Consider the following 21,348-nt stretch of genomic DNA (forward strand, 5'->3'; position numbering starts at 1 on the left):
AACAAAGAAAACATGCAATTCGAGCAGGAAAAGAGAAGTGAAATATGAAATATTGAAATTAAAGCATACCGGAACACTCGAACAGGTGGTCAGCGGCGGCCGGCGTTGGAACACTCGAACGGAACACAGGTGGTGAGAGGGAGAGATGAGGGAAAATCTAGGGTTTTAGTGAGGGAAAGAGATCAGAAACGAAAGAGAAGTGAAATATGAAATATTGAAATTAAAGCATACCGCCATACCGGAACACTCGAACAGGTGGTCAGCGGCGGCCGGCGTTGGAACACTCGAACGGAACACAGCCACAGGTGGTAAGTAGGAAAGCAGGAAGTAGTGAGGTGGTGGATTGGTGGTGGTGGACGAACGGAGTGACTGAGTGAGGTGGTGAGAGGGAGAGATGAGGGAAAATCTAGGGTTTTACTTTTAGTGAGGGAAAGACCGAAAGAGATCAGAAACGGCTGAGAAATGGGCTTATAAATTTAGGGTTTGAGTATATATACGTAGGAAAATGGGCTGAGAAATGGGGCTTATACATTTCGGTTCGGTGTTCGGTTTTCGGTTTTTAAAATCCCAAAACCGAATCCAAACCGATATAATTCGGTTTTCATTTTCTCAAACCGATCCAAACCGAAAACCGAACAAAACCGAACCGAATTGCTTATTCGGTTCGGTTTGGTTCGGTTTTCGGTTTTTATCCAAACTACTTTCACCCCTAATACCAATTCCGAACTATAATGGAAAAGATATGAATAACATGTCAAACTCTATCCAAAACTGACACCGTCTCACTATTTCAGCCATATCTTCCAATTGGGTTAGAAGTAGACTTCAAGAGCTTTCCAACGATATCTTATTCATCTTATTCCGATTTCTAGATCAAAAGATATGATAAAAACAAAAACCGTAAAAATTGCAGTCTATCGAGTTTTATTCCGATTTAATTCGGATCTTATCTTAATTCTTCGACCCTTCTTTTTTTTCTTTATAAATAGAGGTCATATCACCCCTTTTCCAATCATCAACAAGCTTGATCATCAAATAATTCTCTTCTCCCTCTTTAACCTAATTTGAGTCCATACTTAACCCGAGGTTCCGTCCTTAAACCAAGGTTTGAAAGGTACACATTACTGAGGGTTTGGACTAAATCAACTCTGCTTTTTATTTAATTTAATTGTTTCACTTTGATTTATATTTTTATTGAAGTTACTAACAATTTATTCATGATGTAACAAGTTAAAGGAACGCGCGGAATGTGAGTAATTAATTAATTTATTTACTCTTATTTTATTTTCTTATTGCTAGTATCATGATTAGGTTATTTTGTATTTAATTTGACTTACGCTATTATTGTTGAATTGCTTCCAATATTAATGTTTATTCTTTTATTATATTTATTGATCATTATATTGCATGTTTAAAGGGAATATGTAATTGAAAATCACGCCTAATAAGATAATTTGGACAACCATTTAGGATCCTTTTTAATCTTGTTTTTAATTAAAGTGATCACAAATATTTTAGAATTATATGTTGCATTAATATTAAACCAATTTAGCTTCATAATAGTTTGGAGCAAATTGAATATTTCGAGTAGAGACCAATACGGGCGAATGTGACTCCATGACTCACTTCTTACCATCATCCTCGATCCTCCTTTCGTGGTTCCGAACCATATGGAGTTAGTAATCTCATGGATTATGAACGGGGTGTAACCTTCACGGGTCAATCGTTGTTGCCTATCGTTGTCCCTTTATTCGTGGTTGCCTTTTATGATCCGTGAACGGTTTACAAGTTCCTTAAAAACTTGTTGGTGGCTCCCTACTTTCCTTGTCCATAATCGTATTATGTCAATTCCGACTTCCTATGAGTGTCAAGCATATTCACACATGCTTTTACGTAGGCGCACTTCGAACGACGCCTACAAACACTAACAAGTAATAGAGACTTGTATCAAAAAGTTTTAAGTTTTTGCTTTTCTTTATGTTGGTTTGTAAGAGCTAGTTTGGCTCGTTTAAGTGTTTCGTAGTTAGTAATAGTTTAATTAGCTTTTGTATCAAAAAGTTTTAAGTTTTAAGTAATAGAGACTTGTATCAAAAAGTTTTAAGTTTTAAGTACTCGTATCAAGTTTTGTTACAAGTAAAAAAGAATAAATATTATCAACATCGTATAAGACTATTAAGCTAAAGTAACAACTACTCCCTCTATTTGTCCCTTAATGTATGCCCCATTTGTTTAAAACTCATCCCGTTACTTTCTCTCGTATCAAATTCTCCCAACCAAAAATGAATCGAAAAATTACTCAATGGAACAGAGGGAGAACCAACAAACTGGCGCAACTTCAATGATAATTTTATTCCATAACATAATCCCTATGTGTTTTTAAAGTGTTACACTTTGACCAACACATAATTTTTAAAAATTTAAGTAACTTAAATAAAATAAGCAGTAAGTGGGGTAATTGGTGTATTAAAAACGGTATATGAAAAATAGTATTGGTAGAGTTAATAGTTAATTGAAAAATGATAAATGTGAGATAAAAAATAAAAAATAGCATTGGAATTAGATGGGGCCAATGAGAGAAGTGAGATATAATATTAAAATATGTTCCCTTTGTTTTTTTTAAATGATACACTTTGGTTGAGTTAGTAATTTTTTGAGAAAAAAAAAGTGAAACACTTTATAAAATATGAAGAGGTAGTTTAAAACAGGAATTTGATTCTAATAATCTAACCTTTTAGCAGTCTTATTCTATTAATTTCACCTTTTGATTATACATGATTACTCCCGCCTTTACACCCCATTCTATTTAATTAGGTCAAATCGGTCACCTACCTCCAATAGTAAGTTACCTTGCCACATGTCACGCTATGATTTGTCCAAATATTAAATTTTTTATTTTTCAAATTATTTTTAATTAATAACTTTTTTTATTTTATTTTTTAGTTTTCCCCTTCCTTCCACCTCCATCATTTCCCTTCACCTTCATCAATGGCTGCCCTCTTCCCCTCCACCTCCATCCTCCCCCTTCCTTCCCTTTTTCCGGCAGCCCCCCTCCTCCCCTTCCCCCCCCTTTCCCGTCACCCCCGTCTATCCCTTTCCCGGAAGCCTGCCCTCCTCCCTCTTTCTCACCCCCGTCCCCAACCTTTTTCAACCACCCTTAGATCGATTTCCCGACCACCCCTCCCCCTTCTTAATTTCTTATCCCTCTCCAGCCACCTTCCCTTTTCAAGCTTGAATTCCCAACCCAAAAACCACATAATCCCATAAACCCCAACCCGAAAACCCCAATTAATCCGAAAATTCCAATTAACCCGAAAATCCCAACCCAAAAGCCAGAGAAGCCCCCCAACTCGATCCCTAACCAAGAATCCCTCACCCCCTCTTGAAAAAAACCAAGAAAATAGGAGGGTAAGTGCGAAAGTAGATGCTACCATTGGAGGGGAAAAGGCGCAGGAAGAAGAGGGAGTGGTCGGAAACTGAGAGGGACGGCAGGGGGAGAGGGTGGTCGGGGATGGGGATGGCATTGTTGGCAGGGATGTTTTAATTTTTTTTAATCCATTATATTTGTTAAAAATTGAAAAAGGAAAAAAAAATTACCTGAAGAAAAGGTTACCGGTCACCTTGGCCTAATGAAATAAAATGGGGTGTAAAGGTGGGAGTAATCATGTATAATCAAAAGGTGGGATTAATAGAATAAGACCAGTGAAAGGTTGGATTATAAAAATCAAATTTTCCTATGTTCAAAGTGGTGAAAAAGATCCTTATAATCCATTTTTGTTGTGGGGATGGACCTTGACGTAAAGGTGATAAAAAGTCGGGTCGGGCCTTAATACAATTTCTCTTGCCCCAACCCGTAAAAAATAGCAGGCTAGACGGGCCAAAACAAGCTTTCGGGTCGGGTTCGGGCTTTTTAACTAAAAATGTTTTTTATGCTTGCCCGAACCCGCCCTATTTTTGGGCCGGATCAGGCCGAGCTAGTGCGCTAGGCCAATGTTGATCACCTCTACCTTGACATCAAAATATAGTCATTGACTTTACTTTTCCGGTGTTGACCATCATGCACGTGACACGTAATGTTTTTAAAAAGCTCTTTTTCATTATTTTTTTCCCCACAGTTTCACTTTCTCTCTCTTTTTATTCCCAAATTTTATCTCAAAATTCCCTGTCTATCTTCAAAATCATGGGAAAAAGAGAAGGAAAATACATTTTTTTAAACATCACCTTCATGTCACATGATAGACAACGCCGAAAAAGTGAAGTCAGCGGTCATATTTTGATATCAAGGTCCCCTTCATCACAACAAAAGTAATTTATAAAGATATTTTTCACCATTTTAAAGATATAAGATCCTTCTTCAAACAAAAAAAAAACTATATAAGTATCTTAAAGGGTAACTTTTGTTGCAACTTTAGATCTTATCATTTTGAGTAATCTTAATAAAATTGCAACAAAAGTTAGACCAATGTATCCCCATCATATGATCTAAAATGTCCCAAAACTCTAAATTATATAAGCAATCATACAAATTTCAAAACACACAATTTACAAAATAATACTCGTATAGCATTAAGGGTAATGTTATATGCAGCCGTAAGGGTTGCATCATTTAATATCTTTCCCTTTTTAGTATTAAGTTGGAAATTTATCGACAGCTCACGAGTAAATCGGTGTAAGAAAATGTATATTTATTGTCAATTCTTCTCTTTTAACTTCTACTCCCTCCGTTTTTAAATACTTGCTCCATTTCTCTTGAACACGCATGCCGATGCTAATCTTTGATCACTAATATCTTTAATTATCAATAAGTATAAATTCTAACAATTGAAAATTAATAATCTATTCATTGAGATGATTCCAACAAGTACCCGCAAGACCATATTTTTTCTTATGTATAAATCACAAACATTAGTCAAAGTAAGATAAATGAATAGTGCAAAAAATAGAAATGAAACAAGAATTTAATAACGGTGGGAGTAATATGTAGCCTTAAGGGATGAATATATCTTTTTCCTAGCATTAATTATCAAACTTGAGAACTTACGACATGCCCAATACACGAGAGTAGAAATCCAAGCTCACTTTCGGGTCCTTAATTCGAAACATCTGAACAAAAACCAAAGCCCGAAAAAAATATTAAATTCATACATTAAACACAATAACATCACAAATCAAATACAAAATTCATAAAATAAAGATTAAATTATACAGTTTGCTTGATCATATAACCCTTGGTAGCATCATCAGGTGTAGAATGAAGGCCAGGATTATTAGAAACAGCCTCCTTGGATTCCGTCGTCGTTGTCGCCGCGATAGTTGAAACTAACTGAGGATAATGAATTATCTGATTCAACTCCTTAAACCTTTCCTAAGAAATAATTGAATATGAAATGAAACCGAAAAGGAAAAACCAAGGTGATTATAAAGTTGGTCCAAAGTTGCTGCAAGCCATATTTGACTTGTACTTCTTCTTACGTTGTCACACATCCTTTCTTATAACTAATCAATTTTATACTGTAAGTTACAATGTTTTAAATCAGTCATTTTCAGCTTAATTTTGAAACTTTCCTCCAATTCTAGGATATTTTCTTAGATGGCAGAGATGGTTATTAAAGATCACTGAGACCACAGATATTTTCTGTGTATATATCGTATAATGGTAATATGGATTTCTAGATTATATCCTCTGATAGTTTTCTGCAGTTTGAATATTATGTTTTTCTGTTCATGAAATTAAAAAGTTCGGTTTTGATAGTATATATTAACGGAGCACGGACCAGTACATTTATTTGTATCTACAAGACTACAATCTACTCATTTGGTTACAGAAAAGGCTACACATACATATATAGGAGTCAAAATTTAAAGAACGTTGAGATTTTTTTTTTTTTTTTTTTTTTTACATGGAGAAAAAGAATTTTATAATGAAAGATAGTCAAACGGCACTTACAAACAATTCCTAGGAAATCTAAAATTCCAATACAAATACAAATCATCTATAACTAGTTACATCGCAGATTCGATCGACAATCGCCTTATTAAAAAATTTCATCTGAAGTAATACAATATGTGAGTTAGCTCTAATTCGGCTTGAGATCCACGGATGAATAGTTATTTGAATGAAGAAACTCATATGACCTTTTAGATACATTCGGAGACGATGAAACCCTAAACCTTCAATTTTTAGCACATGAAAAAACAAAAAACATAAACCTAATTGAATAAACCCCATCATAAAAATAGGATCCATTTATTAAAAGCAATTAAAAAGTTTTTACCACGCACTGATAAAACCAACGGTGAAAGCTCCTATAAAAATTTACAATTGAGATCAGAAGAAAAGAGATGGAAGAGAAAAGTGAAGGAAAAACCTTTAAATTTTTATAAAAAATAAAAATAAAATAAAATAAAATCTAGCAATAATGGAGGCTAGAAAAAACCTAAAGGGAACCCAATTTTTTTAAGGGGTTGAGACTTGTATTAATCAAGATACTATTTTACTCCCTCTGTTTGTTTGTTTTTTTGTTTTTTTTGTTTTATTTTTATTTAAGGCTAGAGATGGGATTGCACGGAGTTTTAAGAGGTTTTAAATAAGATGTTAGTGGGATAAATAAGGTTATTTTTTTTTTATCAAACACTAAAGTGGTATAAGAGTGTGTGTAACATACTATTGATACTAACATATGAGCTCCCACCCATCCTAAGTCTACTCCCAACCAATTACGAATTACTGAGAAATATCTTAACATTTGAGCTCCCTAAAAGAAAGATATATCTATGCTAGAATGAATAGTTTAATAAACTCTTTTAAAGCAATCATGAGAATATTATAGTGAGGACAATTGGAGAAGTGAGAAATGATAATGTATGAAAGAATGGGGACATTGGTGGATAAAGATATACTCCCTCCGTCCCAAAAAGAACGACCCATTTGGGTTGATTACGCGAGTATTAAGGAAGTTAAGTAAAAAGAAGTAAAAGTATATTGGAAAGATAAATTTACATGGGGTTTGTAAAAAAATAGAGAGAGAAAGTAATAAAATAACATGGAAAATGAAATTTTTATATGGGGAAGCTAATTTTGCACAAATATTGTTGCAAATTGATGGTGTTTTAATGCAAATGGGTCATTTTTTTGGGACAAAGTTTTGGCCAAATGGGTCGTTCTTTTTGGGACGGAGGGAGTATTATTAAATTGTAAGAGATTTCCAAAAATGGAACTCTAACTTATTAAAAAAACGAAAATAGTAACTCTAGTTAAAAAAAATAAAAATATATATGTTTTCAGTTGCAAATTTTTATCTTTTATCAATATAATAAGATAGCTTTGACTATATTGATTTGATTATTATTATTATTATTATTATTATTATTATTATTATTATTATTATTATTATTATTATTATTATTATTATTATTATTATATAGCAAAATAATGATTAAACTCAATGTATAGTTTCAAATAAACCATTTTGCTTATTAAAGATGTGGTAAAATTAATCTATACAATATGTTAATAAGTGCAATTGTCAATTGTGCAAAACTAAGAATATTATGATCGATTATAATTAAATAAAAAAATGGAAAAAATATTACTTGTAGTTGCTTTTCAACAAAATAGTATTTAGTATCTTTAACCCATAGTTTTATTATTCATCGAAATAATCAACATAATTCCTACTTATCTTTTTTTTCCTCTTCTTGATTTTCCTGAATTTTGCTTTTTATTTTTTTAAGAAAAAATTTTACATTTCAGTTGAAACCAACCCACAAATATATATATATATATATATATATATATATATATATATATATATATATATATATATATATATATATATATATAAAGCTAAACTTTTAGGCAGGTGACGAGACAGCGACACTTGGCGTTCCAACTTTTTGCCAAGTGTCGTGCCACGTATGATAGAGTTATATAAAATTCAATTTGTAGGATAAAAAAGTTAGTTTAGCGTTTTATTTTCAATCAACTTTGGATATAATTTTAGGATAAAATTGTTAATTTAGAGTTTTATTTTTGATAAAGTACCAATATTTCATATGTAAAAATTGAATTATAATTTTATTCAAAAAATAATTAGATTATAACTCTCATAAATTATCATATAAATTTATTTTTTGTATCATAATATTTTTTTAGAGCGAAGGAATTAGTTCAAAATGTACCACATCCATGGGTTATAATATATTCTAATCAATTAAAATAATATACTTCACAATCTAATATAATTTTATTATTGTGTGTAGACCTGTTAATCAGGTCGGGTCACGAGTCATTTTAGACAAGTCAAGAAATGTTTTTCACCAATATTATTATTATTAGTCATTACATGTCTACAAGTTTAAATCGTTACAAAAATACGTCAATTGCTAACTAATTTTATATCAATGATATATTTTAAAATTTGATATATAGATTAAACAACCCGGACATCGCACACACACATTTTCATTTGTGTCACTTGGGTACTAAACTTCATTATATAAATTCAATAACACAAAATAAAATAATGGTTTATTCTTTCTCTAACTCTACCTTTTCCCTCTTTCACCCTTAATCTATAATTTATATGAAATAATTAATAAAAAAAAGTATTGTCAAGATGTATACAAACTTCATAAAATAATAAAGGCGATATTGAATTCAAGGGAGCAATTAAAGGTATATTTTATGTAATTTATTTACAGTTTTTTTTTATAACAAATTTAGAGGAAAAAAGGAATGTAATTTAGGGACAAAGGGAGTGCTAAAGAGTGATTTCCATGGATAATCTAAGAAGAGAACAAAATTCCATAAATATGCTACATGTTAATAAAATTCTCGATGTATCTAGACCTATCAAAGCTGACTTGACCCGAAAAATCGACCCAAATCCAATCATTAAGCGATCCGTTTGAACCCAAAAAAATGGTGATCCGATCCGAAACCAACTCTAGACCCCAGTGGATCCGAGAATTTGAGACCCGAACCGAACATCAACGGACTTGGAGATGACACGACTTGAATATAATCCATGAAATATTGACCTGAACCAAAACCGACCTGAATCGAAATTGACCTAACCCGTTTAACCCGTCAAACTCGAATGTAACCCAACCCATTACTAACCCACCCCGAATTTAACCCGACTTGTTACAAAATCGATTCGAATTTAAACCGACCTGTTATTAACCCGACCCGATTAGATTATTTCTCTTACAATAAATGAAGAAATTGATAATGGTTATACGTAAACGTCATTACATACATGAATTGTTAACAAATTGACGTGAAAAATGTACCCGAACTCGATATGACTTAACCTGAAATCGACCCAAAACCAAGATTAACCCAATCTTTGAGACACGAACCCGAACACGACCCGACTTAGAAATGACCCGACGTGAATAGATTCTGCAAATTTTTTACTTGAATTGAACTCAACTAGAACCCGAGTATGGCTCGATCGACTTGATTATAATATGCAAATTATTAACTTCAACTGAACTCGATTTGAACCCGAAAATGACTCGACTTGGAAATGACCCAACTTAATTATAACCCGCAAAATTTTTACTTCAAGCGAACCCAACTCGAACAGTTCGACCTAAGAATTACCTGCAAATTATTGACTTCAACCGAACTGACTCATACCCTAGAATGACCCTGACTCGTTTTAACCTGTGCAAACCTGAATTAAACCCAACCTATTATTCACCCGACCCGAATGTAACCCAACCTATTATTGACTTGACCTAAACCTGACCCAAAACTGATAAGATGTATGACTTAACGTGATCCAATTCAAGCATGACCCAACCCGAATCCGACCCACATAAATTACGACTTAATCCAGATTGACCCGACTCGAGTTGTTAAATCGCTAATTTAATTGACCAACAAATATCATCTTCATAAAGCCAAATTTCAAAAACAAATTTAATAGGCATGATGATGAGGGAATAAACGAAACAAATGTAATAAATATGTAAATATTTTGTATATTATATTCTCTAGTCAAAGGATATATTTAGTCCCTAAATATATGCCTCTAGTTACGTCTATGGTTTAGGCTTGTACATTGTATATACTCTGACTTGGTTAATGAAATTAGTCAAGGAAAATATTTACATATTTAACACCTGACAACAAATATTAAACAATTTCCCTTTTTTTTAAAAAAAAAAACCAAACAAAAAAAAAAACAAACATTATTGCATTTTAGAAAGTCTATTAATTTTCTAATAAGGGCTACATATATCATTATAGGTTACGGAGTATTAAATTTACTTTTAGGTAATACATCAATTATTAACTTTAAAATCTTTTCTTAAATGTGTAATAATCAACCTTTGATATACTAACCATTGATTCCCTTCAAAAGTTCAAATAACTATTGATAAATTTACTTTCAAAAGTTCAAATAACCTTTGATATACTAACCATTGATTCCCTTCAAAAGTTCAAATAACCATTGATAATTAGTTATAGAATTACATGAAATAAGTGGATGAAAACTCAAAGCAAGATTATATACGGTACAATGGCCATTACATAGTATCAAAATAATTTATACATGAATAAACACTCAACTATCACAATATTAGTGGAACCAAAAACTATACAATAATGATAAACAATATACTATCAATCACTGATTTTAAATTAGTTTCTTTACAGTTACCCATTACATAGTATCAAAACACCGATTTCTATAGGGTTTTGGATCGGATCGGATCGAAGATTGGGAAAATAAATTTCTAGTCCCAATGACAGACTGATTAATTCGATTAGGGGTCGGTCCGAGGTGATCCATTTCATTTTTTCAGTTTGGACCGATGTATGAACACCCCTGACTACAACTATACGGGTCACCCGACGGAATTGGTTTGACGAAATCAAAATTGTCAAAAATTTCAGGGGGTGTTTGTTTAGGGGGATAATAAGGGAGGTATAAGGATAAATGATGAGGAAAGAAGAAAAGTAATGTTTATTTAGAGGAATGAGAACTAAAAGGGGTTGACGATAGGGATTAAAATACCCCCTTATTCCTACATTTCTATAACTAAAGGGGGCGGTATAAAGGGAAGGGATAAAAAAAAGCTAAAAATACTAAATTACCCTTAATGAAATTGAAAGGATAAGAGAAAGGATAGAAGTTAGTAATGGTATTTTTATAATTTTACTACTTATCTCTAATTTATTTTCCATACTTACTAAACATGAGATAAGGATTATCCTTCTTCCTTATCCCCCTTATTCCTATCCTTCCAACCAAACGCCCAGTCAGTAAAGATCTTCAACACCTTACGTTTACGCGAGGAAGTAAAAATGGAGGGTTGTGAGACAAATGCAAATGTCTCACAACCATTAAAATAACATAAAAGTAAAAGGAGGAGAGAGATAGGAAGAGTGAAAAAGGTGGTGTGGGGCCCACTAAAACTTTTCAGAATTGGTTTTACGTGCAAAAACGACAAAAAAAATTAGGACCACAGCTACTGAGAATATATTTTGTACTACTGAGGATTTTTATAAGTACCACTAAAACCGCATTGAGTACCACTGGGAGTGCATTTTGTACCACTGAGTTGTAATGGTATTATTTGATAGCCTAATTAGACATTTAAAACTTTTTTTAAATACCACTAAAATTATATTTTGTACCACTGAAAGTGTATTTTATACCACTGAATTTAAAATGGCAAAATTTAAATCCTGCATGAAATGACCAATCTACCCCTGCGAGACACTTCTAAATCTCTCTCAACCCTCCGTTTATATAGCCTCCGTTTACGCGCCTCAAAACACAAACGACTCACGAGGCCACGAAGCAGCAGCACGCCATATAATAAATTTTTGGCGTAACGTGGTCTCCCATCCTTCCTAACTGGCCAATTTTATGGTTTACATCAATTTGCCTGTCCCTAACATTGTGACTGATTATCGTCCAAAACTCCATGAATTATTGAATATCCACTGCGTTTCAATTTCCTAAACTAGTCATTTTCAGTTAAATCTTGAATCTTTCTTCCAATCCCATAATCTTTTTCTTAGATTTTCTCTCTCCTCCATCTCCAAAAACTTCAAGCAATGGAGCGTTCTGGTTATGGCAGAGATGGTATTTACAGGTCATTAAGACCTCAAATAATGGTACCCAAAAATCCAAATCTAAGTATGGTTTCTTTTCTCTTCAGAGATATTTCTTCTTTATCTGAAAAACCTGCTTTGATTGACTCTGATTCTGGGGAAACCTTGAATTTTTCCCAGTTGAAATCCATGGTTTCTAAGGTTTCTCATGGATTAACCCAACTGGGTATTCGAAAAGGGCAAGCTGTTCTTATTCTTGCTCCAAATTCAATTTATTACCCTGTAATTTTTCTGGGTATTGTTGCAATTGGTGCAGTTGCTACTACTGTGAATCCTGTTTATACAGTTTCAGAGATAAAGAAACAGATTGATGATTGTAATCCCAAATTGGTTGTTACAGTCCCTGAATTTTGGGATAAACTTAAGGGTTTTAATTTGCCTGCTTTGATTTTAGGGTCTAAAGAAAATGGGATTTTAAATTCAAGCTCTAAAGTTGTTTATTTCAATGATTTGGTTAATGGGTCTGCTGTGGATTTTCCAAAGGTTGTGATAAAACAAAGTGACACTGCTGCACTGTTGTATTCATCTGGTACTACTGGTGTTAGTAAAGGTGTGATACTAACTCATGGGAATTTCATTTCTGCCTCATTGATGGTATCAAGTGATCAAAAACTCGAGGGCGAATTGGATGAAGTGTTCTTGTGTGTGATCCCAATGTTTCATGTGTTTGGGCTGTCTGTGGTTTTGTATGGTCAATTGCAGATGGGTAATGCTGTTGTTAGTATGGCCAAATTCGATTTCGAGTTGATGTTGAGAGCTATTGAGAAGTATAGGGTTACTAAATTGTGGATTGTTCCACCAATTGTGCTTGCATTGGCTAAGCATAATGCTGTTAAGAAGTATGATCTGTCATCTTTGAAGCAGATTGGTTCCGGGGCCGCGCCTTTGGGGAAGGAGATGATGCAGGAGTGTTCTAAAGTTGTGCCTCAGGCTGCCATAATGCAGGTATAATTTCTTAGAAACTAATTTCCCTTTGATATTTTTATGCAATTGTTTATGATGTTTTATGTCACATACTAAACATGGTTAATTAACAGTTCTAAATTGCCTGCTCATTTTTTTAATGGCCTTAGTAGAGGTGTGAATAAGGAGGCTATTACTTTTAAATACTCTGCAGATACAGAACTATTATTAATTTAACAATCGTTATTATTTTATTCCATTACCAATTTGTTTATTTTCCCTACAACAATATTAACAACTCAGAATCTATGACTTCACAAAATTGTTTTGACTCTGGTTTTCTTGGAAACAGTTTTTGTGTATATCGAATTATCGATCTCTAGCGTTGGATACCGTTAAGGCATTAATCCCCAGGATAACTTTGCAGTTAGCATATTATGTTGCCCTTTTCATAAAGAAAGCTCATATCTGATGGAGTTTTTATTGTGGCTATAATTTAGACTCAAAATTTGGAACTGGAGTATCTATTTTAGCTTGTTACCTATTGATGGAATTGTCCAATAATGCTTTATCGATGTACTTTTGTTCGTGTCGTGATTAGTGTCTGCTGTTTTGGAGACATAGTTATTTCTAATTGATACAATTGGTAGAGCTACTTCTCTGATGAAGAGTTACATTATACTTTCAGGGGTATGGTATGACAGAAACATGTGGAATCATCTCTGTAGAACACCCAAGACTAGGGGGTCGACATTCTGGTTCAACTGGAATGTTAGCTGCAAGTGTTGAAGCTCAGATAATTGATGTAGATACATTAAAGCATCATCCTCCAAAGCAACTGGGTGAAATATGGGTCCGTGGGCCTAATATGATGAAAGGTGATTATTAGTTCTGTGCTGCATATGTTAAATGTTTTCCCTTTGGAAAAAAGCAAACTTTTGTGTGTACTTTGTCCTCATAATATTCCATTGAGTGGACGAAGATTCTTTTATTTCAAAGCATCAGTAAGCATCTTTAATCCAGATCTTTTTGTTTAATCCTAGGAAAGTAACTATCATGTCCACAGAATTGTGTGATTTAATTTTGGAACCTATTACTGATAACAAAGCAATCTAATCCTTTTGAACCAGCATTTTTCTGAAAGCTAAAAAAAGCATATTCATAGTCTAAGCCTTCTGCTTGAATAGCTTTACATGAATCTTTAATTGCTTAAACATCAAAATGTACGCTTAAGGTCAAAGAGTTGAAAGAAGCGAAGCTTAAAATGTGCTGGATTTTTGGAACCAACCTATTTCATAAAGTGCAGTGGTGGACAAAGTACACTTTTACAATTTTTTAAAATTTTTATCTGGTTGCAAATGCATCAATAATAATGCAATAAAAACGTCTTGGCCTTCTGTTTTCTCCTGTAGCTTTTACTGAACATCATTATAGACCAACTATATTTTTGTTTTGTTTTTGACTGAGCATAATAAACCAATTTTAAAAGACTTAAGAGTGACTTCTCTGGTCTCGGTTACTTCTTCCGATTAAAAAAATTGCCTTTTTGTTGAAACAATTGTACTGTGCTTTATATTTTGGCTATAGGTGACCAACTTAATAGAGTATTTGATATAATTTCAATGTGCAGGCTACTTAAATAATCCACAAGCCACCAAATCGACTATTGATAGTCAAGGCTGGGTACATACAGGAGATCTTGGGTACTTTGATGAGGAAGGGCAACTTTATGTGGTTGATAGACTGAAAGAGCTCATCAAATACAAGGGTTTTCAGGTATTAATTCTTTTATGATCCTCACTGAAATATTTGCATAATTATTATGCTGTATTTATGTCTTATATCCATGTTTGTTTCCCTAGAAGATGAGAGGATAGCTAAAAATACTGTATGTATTTCTAGAATTTATTGTCGTAATAGTTATCGCATACGATTCTTGTGTTTTTTGCCTGGATAATTGGACAAAACAGGTACTAAGGTACTTTAACAGCCTTTGGTTAAATTAATTACCTACTGCATTTCCCTTGTTTTATAAATAGTAATTTATTATTGAAAGACACACATCACTAATCATCCTCAACGCTAATGACAATGGGAATTTTGACCTTAAGCCTTAAAGTTCTGCAATTCCCTCGTTTTGTTTATGATCATCCATGCAAAAACACTCAAAAATTTGTAGATCACTTCAGTAAATATCAGAAGTAAATACCTTGCGATCTTATATCTTCTGTGGACGGTCCTATTAACTTAGTTATCAGTGTCATATGAAGGTGTACTGATGCAAAGTATATACTTTCTCTTCCTTAGCAGGCATATAATAATTTATTCAAATTATGCAGTTGTTCTTGGCTCTTAAAATACATTATTCATGAAGCATTCTGTTGTAAGCCAAAAATGAAAAATAAAAATAAAAATAAAAAATCATTCAAATCATGATTATGTGGTCAAGAGCTCAAAGCTCTTTTCTGTTTTTCTGTAGCTTTAATTTGTTTGATTTTTGATTAAGTAGTGTTTCTCTTTTGGAGACCACATTCTGGAGAGATCTACTGATTCCTGCAGTATTAAAAACTTGAAACAACAAAATAATTTTCATAAGGCTAAACATCGATTAGAAGAAGAAGAAAAAAAAAAAACAGATTTAGCTATTGCTCATATTTACCCAAGGTTGTTTTCTGGAAGACATGTTTGGCTCAATGAAAGCTTCAAATTATACTTAAAATAATTGACATAGAGTATGTTTTCCTTGTTTATTACAATTAGGTTGCACCAGCAGAACTTGAAGCAGTTCTTCTTTCACATCCTGAAGTACTAGATGCTGCTGTCATCCCGTAAGCTTCTATAACTAAGCACCCTGTCCCTCATATACCCTTTTTAGAGCTTAGGCTTTAGGTCAGGTGTTTAACTTTATTGACAATCTATACTTTCGTGATTATTAGATTTCCTGATGATGAAGCCGGTGAAGTTCCTATTGCATATGTGGTTCGAGGACCCAATAGTTCTTTACAGGAAGAAGATGTCAAGAAGTTTGTCGCTGATCAGGTAGATAACAAAATGCATGAACACTTGTTTTTCTCAACTCTTTGTACGTAATTCCTTTTCAGAGAGGTTGTGGTCTGTCTAGGATTGTTAGAAACAACTTGAATGCAATCTTATGGATATCTTTATCAATAACTCTCTTTTTCTACAGGTTGCACCTTACAAGAGATTAAGGAAAGTAACATTTTTAAGTGCCATCCCAAAGTCAGCTTCAGGAAAGCTTCTCAGACGAGAGCTCGTTGAAAAATCACGATCCAAGCTGTAAATCCATATTGTTGCATCTGTTCTTTCTCGTTCTCTGGGATGCAGTTCATGTTTTAGCTGAAACAAGAATGCAACATTACAGTTATAGAATTACTAAAACATATACATTCACATAATGGTTAGATTACCTAAAGCTGTAAACATCATCGTTGAAATTGTATATTTGCTCTATAAATTCTTTTCTTTTCGGGTTGAAATAATGAAATCTATCCTGTTTCTAGGACTCAAGGTTTCTTATTGATGTTGTTTGCTTAGTTTTAGAAAACATTTTCTTTGTACATGTATAAACAAAGTCAACTTCCTTGTATGTAATCTGTTGACCAGGAAATAAAAAACATGTTTTCTATATCTATCCTCTACAATCTGCTCACAAATTGTGTATGCTGAAAGTTCATTCCTGTTACTGTGTTGTTAAAAATATAGGCTCCAATTTTTCTCTATTTTTTGTGGCTTTCCTTTTCTTTTTAGTTAATTAGTATGAATATTTGTGAATTTATGAATCAAAGATAAAGATTTTATAAAAGGAGAATGTGAATCTAATATAATCTGTATTGGGATTACCAAACAAGTATTCCTTCATAAGAAGCAAAGGCTTGATTAGCTTATATCTCATCCATGTATATTTACCAATGAAGTCTAGGCCTAGTGGTTAAGATTGAGAGCATGTTACGATAGGCCATATGTTCAAATCCCCTCAGGGTATTAGTGATCATCTTCATTCCTCGAGCTTCTGAGTAAGTGCTGGAAAGAGGGCAACAAGTAGCTCTATGAGTCTATGGTACTTCAAAAAGTCGAACAGGATGGCCTTTATATTGTTTTGGTAATGAACACTATAGACAGACACCTTGCAAGGGCAACAATGTTCACCGGCAAAAAAAGAATTTAGCTGAACCCCTCTTCAAATCGAGGCCTAAGTAGTAAGTACCGATGGCAAGTAGCTAGAGGGTAACCGTGCTCAGAATTTATTGACAACAAACGAACCCATGGAGAGATCACGAAGGCTCTTCAAATGTGACATTGTAGCGTTTGTAACTTGTAAGTAGAATAACATCATGACATGGAGAAGTACACTTGCTAAGCAAAATACACATATTGTGTCCATCATATATAGAGGCTATGTTTGGCAACGGGTTCATGACTGTACAGAAGTGATATCATCGGCGGAGCAGTAGGGCATGGCTAACTGCAAGCACAAGTAACTGATCATATTTGCTTAGCATCTACACTTAACTTTGAAATTTTCTGGCAAAAATTCTGGCCTTTGTATTGACTAGTATGCTTGGTTTGAACTTTGAAGGGGTTGACTATGTCACACATTTGCTCAACAATCTTTGATACTTCGTTGCAATTTGACGGTTTAAGAGTATAACTCAGTCATAAAAATAAAAAAATAAAAAAATAAATAAAACAAATAAAAAAAAATCATATTTGATCAATGAATCATCTAGGTGTTTTAAGTTTCATAAGTTGCAATCATAGAGTTAAGCTAAAATACTGTTTCTCAACTTTAGTATTTAGAGCAATTTGATCCCTCATCTTTCAAATGAAGCAAATGGATCCCTCTACCACCCTTACCTGACTTTTCGGATGGGAAAAAAAAAAGATAAGTCACCATAGCTAAGGGACTAAATTGCCCATGTGGAAAAAATTTAAATATTTTTTTTTACAAATTTAGGGATCTTTTGAGTATGAGTTGGCATTTAATTAATAGAGAAAGATAGTTTAGGGACTACTAGACTTAGGTGGCGTATGTCATGATTACATATTGAAGTTTAGGGATTGAGGGGTACACGTGCCACAACGAATAACCACATAATCAAAACGAAGCGTTTGGGGTTCTCCATTTCCCAAATACGAGTGAGTTCTTTGGCGGGATAATCAGAGGGACACTACTACGTACTTCGTATATAATATCCCTCTAGAAGGTTACACACACACAAAAAAGAAAAAAAAAAAAATAAAAAATCCATAATTCAAACTCAATTACTCCATTTTTATTGATGTCTGGCTGGAAATTTGGTGAATCCTTGGAGCAGAAGAAGGCAAAGATAGCGAAACTCACAATGACACCTTTGACCACTTCCACTAGATCCATTACTAAGGGCATGTTATCATACGTTTATTTTCAGTTCAATTCAGCTCAGTTCAGTTCAGTTCAGCTTAGTCTAGTTCAATTCAACTCCTAATTTCCTTCTCTTATAAAATATTCATTTCAGTTCAGCTCAACTAAGTTCAATTCAGTTCAGTTCAGTTTAATTTAGTTCAGAGTTCAGCTGAGTTCAGTCTATGAAAACAGACCCTAAGTCTAGACATTTAATTTCCTGTCATCAACAAACATATTATTGTTTAAATCTTCTAGAATTGAACAACTACTAATTACCTTAATTCCTAATTTTATTGCAGATACCTTGGCATGAACTTCCTTCTTCACTACAGTCTACAGCAAGTGTAGGATTTTTTTTTTTTTTTTTTTTTTTTTTTTTTTTTTTTTTAGGATTTTTGCTTAATTTTCTGATGGTTTTAATGGCTACAAACAGCATTTTATATAGCCAATTTTGAAATGTTTAAGGCTAGTTTTTTTTTCCTCCCTGTTACATTCCTTTAGAATTAAATGCAAACCCCCTAAATAGGAATGTCAATTTAATCCAAGTTTGATTCGAATCCGTTTAAAATTAATCGGAATCCGAATCCGATAAAATAGATCTGAATCCGAATAGGAGGTGGATCGGACTTGGACCCTACGCAAAGTTCGATGGAGTCCGATCCGAGTCCGAATCCAAGAGTATGAGCATATGCCTTACAACTTGGGACAATTGTTTGCCTGTTTTGTACCAAAATTTTGTTATGTAACTTAGTTCATAATTTAAATATGTTATATTTATACGTTACTTAGTAGTACAATACCATCAATTATAGGTATATGACATTACAAGAAAAAAAAAATATATTCGGATTATTTTGGAGGTCCGTATAAACGGACCAGATTCGGATCCGAAAATTACAAGTCGGATCGGATTTGGACTCGGATTTTTCAGACTCGGATTCGGATTCGAGTCCAGGGCCCGTTTAGTAAACAGGTCAGATTCGGATTTAGCTACATCCGACCCGAATCCGATTCGTTGTCATTCCTACCTCTAAACTTCAAGTTGCCATTTTGTTGCAATTGAAACTATCCATGTAAGCATGCAGGCCCCTAATCGTTAGCAGAGAATATGTGAAGTCCCTAAACTTTGGCTGACTAAGTGCAAAAAGTCCTTACCAATTTACTTGTGGGGTAGTTGGAGTATTAAAAAATTGTAAAAGAAAGATAGTGGGGTTAATAGTTTATTGAAAAGTAATAAAAAGTAGTAGTTGATTTGGATGAGACCAAGAGAGAGAGATATAATAATTTAATGTAACTTTTTGCCAAAAAAAATGTGTAACACTTAAAAAGATACGGCCAAAGATGAAAAATATAACAATTAAAAAAACACGGAGAAAGTATTACATGTGTCGTTTTCTAAGTGTTACAAATTTTCAGAAGAAACAAACAATATCATATAACGAATGGTACGAACCGTATCACATACCTGGATTGATTCATTTTACTTAAAAGTCTAATTATCCAGCTCATGTTTATGTTTCAACAACACAGCTTTATATTAGTCGTCATAGATCGGGCAAGCCAAATCCTCTATATTTTCAGCCAAGAATTCTATATTCTATCTCCGATTTTTTTTAGTTGCAACTTTAGGATATTATTTTAGAGATATAAAATATTCTAAAGTTGTAACTAAAAAAATTGGAGGTAGGGCTTGTTCACATTTACTGAACTGAACTGAATTGAGCTGAACTGATTGAAGTTGAACTGAACTGATTGGAGTTGAGCTGAACTAAACTGAACTGATTGAAGCTGAACTGAAATTAAGTAAATGTGAACTCACCCGTAATATATAATCTTCTATGTTAGAATTCAAGATGTTTCACCTATAGTATGGATATGATCATCAACGTCATTGTATTATTAAAGTAGAAATAAATTGGGTTTTTATAGAATAATATAGAGAATTGGTTGCATTACCATTTCTTATATACTCAACTCACCGTTATATACTTGATTGTACCAAAGCTAGACTAGTTCTCCTACACGGGCTACACCCAATATATATTATGCTTTAGAAAGGAGATTAAATCACTTAAAAGATGACTATATTCCATAGTACAAACAATTAAAAATCTCTACGTGTAGTTCTTATATGTTTTAATAAGTGTTACATTTTGATTAAACACGTATGTCGAGATACGACTTTGACCATTAATTTATCTAATCAAATGTTAATAAAATTATAGAAAATTTAATATTATAAAAGTATATGTAATAACGAATCCAACAATGTATTATACAATAACATTTGTTTTTTTTATATATATATTAGTAAATTAATCAAGTCAAAACCATTATGTGAATAGTGAAAAAGTCAAAATGTAACATTTATTAAAACATTTGTAGCTATGCCCTAAACCTACAAATATACATCTAAATTTATATTGAGAAAATACAAGTTAAGGTCTGTTTTCATACGTTTATTTTCAATTCAGTTCAGTTTAACTCTTAATTTTCTTCTCTTTTAAAATATTTTTTTAGTTCAGTTCAGCTCTAATAAGTTCAGTTAAGTTAAGGTCAGTTCAGATGAGTTCAGTCAATGAGAACAGACCCTTAGGGCCTGTTCTCTTACGTTGAAATTCAGTTTAGTTCAGTTCAGTTCAACTCAATTCAGTTCAGTTCAACTCAGTTCAGTTCAGCTCCTAATTTCCTTCTCTTATAAAATATTCATTTCAGTTCAGTTCAGCTCAATTCAGTTCGGTTCAACTCAGCTCAATTCAGTTCAGTTCAGCTGAGTTCAGTCAATGAGAACAGACCCTTAATATCCTACGGAGTATATCAACAAAGTTTGTCCTTGTAAAAAAAAAAGTTTGTTAATATCAGTGTATAGATGTCATTTCTACAAACTAATCAGGAATAGTGT

General features: G+C 33.1%; 1 protein-coding gene across 1 annotated transcript; it reads left to right on the plus strand.

Annotated features, from left to right (window-relative positions):
- The first annotated feature begins 11,865 nt into the window (after window positions 1-11,865).
- LOC110730923 (4-coumarate--CoA ligase-like 7) lies at window positions 11,866-16,691 on the plus strand. The gene is made up of 6 exons (XM_021910754.1): window positions 11,866-13,084; window positions 13,731-13,920; window positions 14,673-14,818; window positions 15,803-15,870; window positions 15,979-16,081; window positions 16,230-16,691. Exons 1-6 carry the CDS (start codon window positions 12,083-12,085, stop codon window positions 16,341-16,343), a joined length of 1,623 nt encoding a protein of 540 aa, XP_021766446.1. The 5' UTR covers window positions 11,866-12,082; the 3' UTR covers window positions 16,344-16,691.
- Window positions 16,692-21,348: the final 4,657 nt, after the last annotated feature.

The sequence above is a fragment of the Chenopodium quinoa genome, unplaced genomic scaffold, assembly GCF_001683475.1.
Source record: "Chenopodium quinoa cultivar QQ74 unplaced genomic scaffold, ASM168347v1, whole genome shotgun sequence".
Lineage (NCBI taxonomy): Eukaryota > Viridiplantae > Streptophyta > Magnoliopsida > Caryophyllales > Amaranthaceae > Chenopodium > Chenopodium quinoa.

What these genes read in the sequence shown, in the direction of transcription:
- LOC110730923 (XM_021910754.1), top strand. Translation starts at nt 12,083, where the DNA reads ATGGAGCGTTCTGGTTATGGCAGAGATGGTATTTACAGGTCATTAAGA. An exon ending in CTCAGGCTGCCATAATGCAG is followed by an intron (nt 13,085 to 13,730) that starts GTATAATTTCTT and finishes TTATACTTTCAG; the next exon opens with GGGTATGGTATGACAGAAAC. An exon ending in AGAAGTTTGTCGCTGATCAG is followed by an intron (nt 16,082 to 16,229) that starts GTAGATAACAAA and finishes CTTTTTCTACAG; the next exon opens with GTTGCACCTTACAAGAGATT.